At 38.3% G+C, this 6,867-nt stretch overlaps 1 protein-coding gene across 1 annotated transcript; it reads left to right on the plus strand.

The window, feature by feature from the left end:
• Positions 1-1,220: 1,220 nt before the first annotated feature.
• Positions 1,221-5,713, plus strand: LOC310891005 (nuclear pore complex protein Nup153-like; the record flags this gene model as incomplete). The annotated part of the gene is made up of 5 exons (XM_083853312.1): positions 1,221-1,438; positions 1,576-1,614; positions 1,715-1,768; positions 4,569-4,731; positions 5,706-5,713. The coding sequence occupies exons 1-5, from the start codon at positions 1,313-1,315 to the stop codon at positions 5,711-5,713; spliced, it is 390 nt and encodes a 129-aa protein (XP_083709438.1). The 5' UTR covers positions 1,221-1,312.
• Between the last annotated feature and the right edge of the window lie 1,154 nt (positions 5,714-6,867).

Genomic DNA, 6,867 nt, shown 5'->3' on the forward strand with positions numbered 1-6,867 from the left:
GGGAAACCTTGAAACCTTGTGGTGCAAAGCTGGGAACCCTCTTTGGTCGGCTATTTTTGTTTTTTACAATATTACTGCATTATGGTAAAAAGAGGAACCAAAATACTAGGCTTTTAAAGGAGAGAGTAGCTTGCTTCTTGCTGCTTGCTGTGAATGACAGCAAGGTACTAGAGAGTCCAGCGAAGGGCCACCAAGAAGATCAAGGGACTGGGAGCACCTCTCCTCTGAGGAGAGGCAGGGACTGCTGGGCCTGTTTAGCATGGAGGAGAGGAGGTTTGGGGGGATCTTATTGGTGTATATAAATACCTGAATGGATGGTGCAAAGAGCATAGAGAGCCATTGTGTTTTCAGCGGTGCCCAGTGCCAGGTCAAGAGGCAACAGGCACAAACTGAAACGTGAGGCTCTGTCTGAGCATCAGGAAATGCTTTTGCACTGTGCGGGTGATGGAGCCCTGGCACAGGTTGCCCGGAGAGGCTGTGGAGTCTCCCTCTTTGGAGGTCTTCAAGAGCTGACTTGACATGGTCCTGGGCAACCTGCTCGGGGTGGCCCTGCTTGAGCGGGGGGGTAGACCAGGCGATCTCTAGAGGTCACTTCCAACCTTAACCATTCTGTGGTTCTGTGAGTCTCACTTGTGTTTTTACATGCTGCGTGGTCTGCTTCCTGTCTTCACATCGTGTGATAAGCACAGTGTGGTTATTTGAGGGGTTTAACCTGGGAAGAAAAAAAGTCACACCAAAGGAAGTTTTTGACTGATATTTGAAGTTGGGTGGTGCAAATAAACAGTTTACTTTTTCAGTGTAATGTTTAGATCTGTTACAGTTTAAATCAGATCTTTATCTTTTAAGACAAAGATTTGCAGCCAACTTTAATCTTGGGGGAAGGGAGGAAGCAAGAGAGAAGTAAAACTAGTTCCTGGTTATGATTGTATACACTGATTTTAAGATGGTACACTTAGACCATCGTGAAACTCTGAGGTCTGTGTTGTTACATGCTTTCTGTACCACAAGCCTTTTCTTGAGTTCTGTTTCCCTGATTACTGCTTCGGAGGCCTTAGCAGTCCTAGCATCATCCGTCTTGACCTTTTACAAGTACGGAGTTCTTTTATTGCTCGTGCAACAAGCACGTGCAAGATGCACTGAGGCCCAAGGTAAACTTCATTAAACTCCGAACGTATTCTCTTCTTTATGGCTTGAACTCCCAGGGACTGCATGTTTCTCTGTCATCAGAATATATTGATTGTATCATCAGTGTAGCCTTGGGACGTAAAAAACATGCCTCCTTAGCTGAGAATTGACCATTGTAACACTTAAAATGCTAATTTTTCAGGCACAAAAGAGAGCGAAAGCTAGAGAAGAAACTGTGCGGTCCCACGCTACGTTAAGTACCTCAGCACGGCGCATCTTGGAGGCAATGGAGAAGCTGTCAAGCCCTTTGTTGGTAAATAGCACTTCTTTTAATCTGTTTTTGCTTCATGTGTTTATAAAACTTAGTAAATGTGCCATCAAAGGATAAAGATAAAACTATTCTTCCTTACGTTGTGGCCGGTTTAATTTATTGCGCTGTTTTTTCAACAGGATGCTAAAAGAATGACATCTCTTTTGCCGCTGTGTTGTGTAAGTTGACCATGAACCCCCACATTTTTGTTGCAGGGAACCCTCTCTCTCAGGAGAAAAAAATTGCCCTCTAATATTTATGCTTTGTTTTTTCCCTCAGCCTCCGGACATAGATAAACCGGATATTACTGACTTCCAGTCCAAACGAAGAAAGGTAAGAACCAATAATGTCTTAAGCTGAGGTAGATAACTTTTTCAATGCTTTATCACTATTAGAAAAATTTTCTCAAACCTCAGTGACAACATAGACATCAAATCAAGTTAATATTGGCATGTATCCACAATAGATGATGGGCTGTGAAGATTACTCAGGTTAAGAATTATGTTATCTTTGTAAGTTGAGAGCAACAGCTCTAGAACACACCAAGTCGTTTTATCTTGTCCCCCAACTTGGGGTGAAGCTGCATATTAAAATTCCTCTTGAGGCAAGTTTTCTCTTGAAGAAATGATCACAAATAGAAAAATACTGATTGAGTGGTCATATAGACTTTGTACAGACTTCCGTGTTCATTCGGGCACAGAAAACTAGTTTTTGTGCTTTTTATCACCATTCAAAGTAAAGAGGAGGAAAATTGTTAATTTCCGACGCTATAAATCTTACGCTCCTAAATTCCTATTTGGAGGTAGCACAGAACTGGTGAGAATGCTGTGGTAAAGCATGATTTCCTTTCATTTTCTTTAAAAAATGAAAACTAGTCATCTTTTTTTGATGACTTTAGTTAGGGGTATCATTAAATTGCAAAACTGTACCAGGCACAATAGCTCTTGGTGTATTAAATGCCTAACTGGGGGAATTAATATTTTTCATTTTTACCTTTAAAACCAGCGATGAACCATCGTTGGAGTCTGATAAATTTTCCATAAAATTAAATGGGCATCTCTTTCTGCGAAAACATCTGTGTTTCCAGTATCGGTCTGAGTGTACAAATGACCACTTGTTAAGTGTATGGGCTTCTTAGGCTGGAAATCAAAGTGGACAGTAATACTGGTTGCTTATTGCTTTTAACTCTTTCAATCTCTGTATTGTTTAGCCAGCACAATCTCCATTTGGTAAAGTTCTAAAATGAATGTAGCAGCAACTGCTTAGTTTTTAGGGGGGTAGAGGTTTTTTTTTTTCTTTTTCTTTTCTGACGCTATAAATCGTAACGCTCCTAAATTCCTATTTGGAGGTAGCACAGAACTGGTGATAATGCTGTGGTAAAGCATGATTTCCTTTCATTTTCTTTAAAAAATGAAAACTAGTCATCTTTTTTTGATGACTTTAGTTAGGGGTATTCTTGGGCTTATTAAATTGCAAAACCCTTAAATGACCACTTGAAGATCAGGTGACTGAAGGAAATAACAAGATGTGCAAACTTTTCATCTTCTGTTCTAATGAGAAAAGGGACAGTGTCTCAAGAAGTTTCTGTGCTAATTCCTTGACTGGATGGATGTATAATTAAGTTTACAATCACTTCAGAGTTTACAAACATCTCAGATTTCCTGGACCATCTTTTCACCATCTGCCAAATTACAAGGGCATGGAGAAGTGAAGTATATCATAAATATTATCCAAATAACTAAAACCAAATCTGGTGTGAATTCTCAGTTATATTATAGCAATACACCTGTGATAAGGCATTAAGAAAGATCTGCCAGATTTGCAACAGAGAGCCTGAAATTGTCAGCCACTAAATGAATGTTGCACGCAGCTGTCAGTGGGTGAAAGGAGATAGATTGTCTATTCATAATACTAGAATTCATAATGGTGGCGGGAGAAGGGTAGCCCGTGATGAGAAGCAATTATTTGCTGAGGAGACGATCGTGTGTTTTCCTGCTAAAGTGAACATGCGGTTGACGGAACACTTGTGCACTCGGGCTAAACTTCTGCAGTGGGTAGCAGTGATGTGGTATTTTTCTTATTTCAAGGAACTGTACCAGGCAGAATAGCTCTTGGTGTATTGAATGCCTAACTGGGGGAATTAATATTTTTCTTTTTTACCTTTAAAACCAGCAATGAACCGTCGTTCACTCGAAGTAGATTTGTGAACTTACATAAAACATGTCTTATTCAAGGTTTCAAACTGAATGTAATATTTTTTAGAAAGATGTATTTTTGTATACTTTAGAGAGAGTGTGAATCCTATTACTAAGAGCTGGGAGATACTGTGAAATTAAAGCTGCGGTGTAAACGATTTCCTGTTGGTATTGATTTGAACAATAGCATGCTTCCTAAGACTGTATTTTCTGATCCTTAAGACCGCAGGCGGAGCCATCGGTAAATCTTGTAGCCTTTAGGGTTTGTTTTCTGTCTGACAGTTCAGTTAAGTCAGTTTTGCAGAACACGCAGTGGTCTGTGTTAAAAATTAACTCTGGTCTGTGAAAATGCTTTGAAAAGGGAAGTCAAACCCACTACTTGAAGTGCATCTAATGCACATGTAAAGCATTGGATCATATTTTAATGAATGAGATTATTGTAAGATTGACAAGTTGTTTTTTTTGAGTGTGTTCTATTGTTTGTGTAACTTTGAAGGGGGAAAATGTAGGGGATGTGAAGCCCAGAAGCCTGTATAATTAGTTGCTTAACACTTCAAATGTTAAATTAATGAATTAAGCTCCTAAAAAAAAAAAATCACAGTGTGGGCAGAGGAAAAGATAGGAGCATATTCTAGGAACATGGGTTATTTTAATTATGGTAGCATGAATTATTTTGTCTATGAAGCTAACTGCCAAATTTTGAAATGGAATTCAGTCAGACTTTGGCTACTTATATATAGCTTTATGGATTTCGTTACTGGTTTTCTGGTGATTTCCCTCTACAAGTTGAACGGTCTTCAGAATTTTCAAATTGTGTTCACTGAGTGCCAAGACCGATGGGGGGAGGTTTATAGTTCTGTAATTTGTTTTCATCAATAAATATTGGAATTAATTTGGGTGGACGTAAGGATAAATTGATTGCTGTTTCCCTTTCAAAGCTGGAATCCCAGAATGCATTCCAGCCTCCACCTGTTAAGAGACTTGTGACACCAACAGTAAACCGTCAGCCGATGCGTTATACGCGGTATTCTGAACCATCACCGACTTCAACTACTCAGTCCAGCAAAATTTGCCAGAGAGGAGACACAAAGTTCCAAGTGAGTACATTTTTGAGTCCTTATGTGCCTGTTTTTTTTTTCCAGTCTTGGAATGTTTCTCAAACCAATTGTTATCCTATCTTTGCAAAAAGTACTGATAGTATGTTTGAGGCGAGCTTTAAGGCAGTGGGAACCATTGTGAAATAGATTGAGCTTTTATGGATTTAATTCTGTTTTTGGAACACTCAGTGTCTTGTGGTTGTTTTCACGATGTCATGATGTGCTATTGAGTCATCCTGTTCTCAGTGAAAGAATATTAAAACACAGAAATGTTTTCCTTTTATATTCTCATGTACACAAAGCTGTCACTGATGAAACATGCTCGTGTTCTGTGTAAACTATTCCAGGTGAGCTATGTGCTCCAAGTGAGAGTTCTGACAATGTGCTGAGTTATCGGTTTTGATTGCTTTGGAGTAGATGGAGTCTGATAAATTTTCCATAAAATTAAATGGGCATCTCTTTCTGCGAAAACATCTGTGTTTCCAGTATCAGTCTGAGTGTACAAATGACCACTTGTTAAGTGTATGGGCTTCTTAGGCTGGAAATCAAAGTGGACAGTAATACTGGTTGCTTATTGCTTTTAACTCTTTCAATCTCTGTATTGTTTAGCCAGCACAATCTCCATTTGGTAAAGTTCTAAAATGAATGTAGCAGCAACTGCTTAGTTTTTAGGGGGGTAGAGGTTTTTTTTTTCTTGTTTGTTGATAAATGATAGAAAACAGAAAAGTATGTCCCTTTTACGGGGTTGGCAAACACAAGTTTTGATGAAAACTCTCCCCCCCACACACAATTTTTGTCATTTTGTTTAAAGTAATTACTTTCTTTGTTAGAGGATTTGACAAATTTGATTTAGTGTTCTATCAGTTTGTCCTCAATGCTGAGTGAAGCAGTGATGCTTACTTTAGCCCCAAAATTTAACTGAACTGTACCCACAATGCTGAATTAGGGAACAACGTTAAGTAGGTGAGGTGTATTCAGTGCTATAAAATTAAAAATAAATAAATAAAATAAAAACCACAAAAAACCACATGAAGTGGTTGTTGGTACTTTGTGTATTCTGTACATATTCAGCTAAGTCTTGAACTAAACTTAACTTGCAGGGGATGAGAGAGAAGACTTTGCCTGCAGAACAGCGAGCAGAACCATCTGAAAGGTATGACATCTATTAATTTAAAACTTACTTGAAGGAAGAAAGAAATCTCCTTTTTCAGTACGGTCTGCACCTGAAAGGTGGTGACAGTTCTCAGTAAAAGGAATGGGAAATCCAATGAAAATTTTGTATTTTGAGGGAGCTGCAAAGTCTGGATTGTGTTTGAAGATCAATATAACTTTGAGAAAATTGTTGTTTTTATGAAAGGAAGGAAGATGAGCAAGAATAAAAGTACTGATACACCACTTTTTATCCCAAGTTTATCTTCTGAGTAGGATACGAAGATGGGAAACGAGGCACGTTATAATGCTGTATCCACAGAAAGGATCTTTGCTATTGGAGGCCTAATTTTTTCCTTCTACAGGAAATATGGCTCATTTTGTAGTTTGACTAAATCTGTAGCGTTACAAATTTTGCTTTGACAGATATTTCATGGTTTATAACTCAGTTTACTTATAACAAAATAATTTGTCCCTCCTAATGTTCCCTAAGGGAAAAGCTATTAGTTTTAGCTATTTAATTGCTTGCAGTTTGAAAGCTCTGTCCTAATGGGATGATTCTTTCTGAAGCATTCTTTAGAAGGTGAAGTAGGGGAAGTGAGTTACAGTTCAGGAGGATGTTTATTGATGTGTTTTTTTCTTTATTTTTTAAGCAAAAACATGGAGGAAGGTTTATGATTTATTATTCTTTTTTCTAATACTCCTTTCATGATGAAGTTAATTGTCTGCTTTGAGTTCACATGAAGACCATGTGTTCTTTAGAATCATTTGAGGCCAAATGCTAACTCATCTCTAAAATAAAAAAAATCCAGCAGAATTAATTGAATTTCTTCTTGAGGAGACTGCTTTGTGTTACACTGCTTTCTTGGATTAGGTCAAATGAGTTATCCTCCAGATAATATTGATGGCTTTTCCTTCTGGGCAAATGGTGTTTTGGGTAATAATGCTTGAGTTAAGAGACTTTGCACTCGGTTTTTAGGGGGTCGCTCTT

The sequence above is a fragment of the Anser anser genome (genome assembly GCF_964211835.1).
Source record: "Anser anser genome assembly, contig: HAP1_SCAFFOLD_76, whole genome shotgun sequence".
NCBI lineage: Eukaryota > Metazoa > Chordata > Aves > Anseriformes > Anatidae > Anser > Anser anser.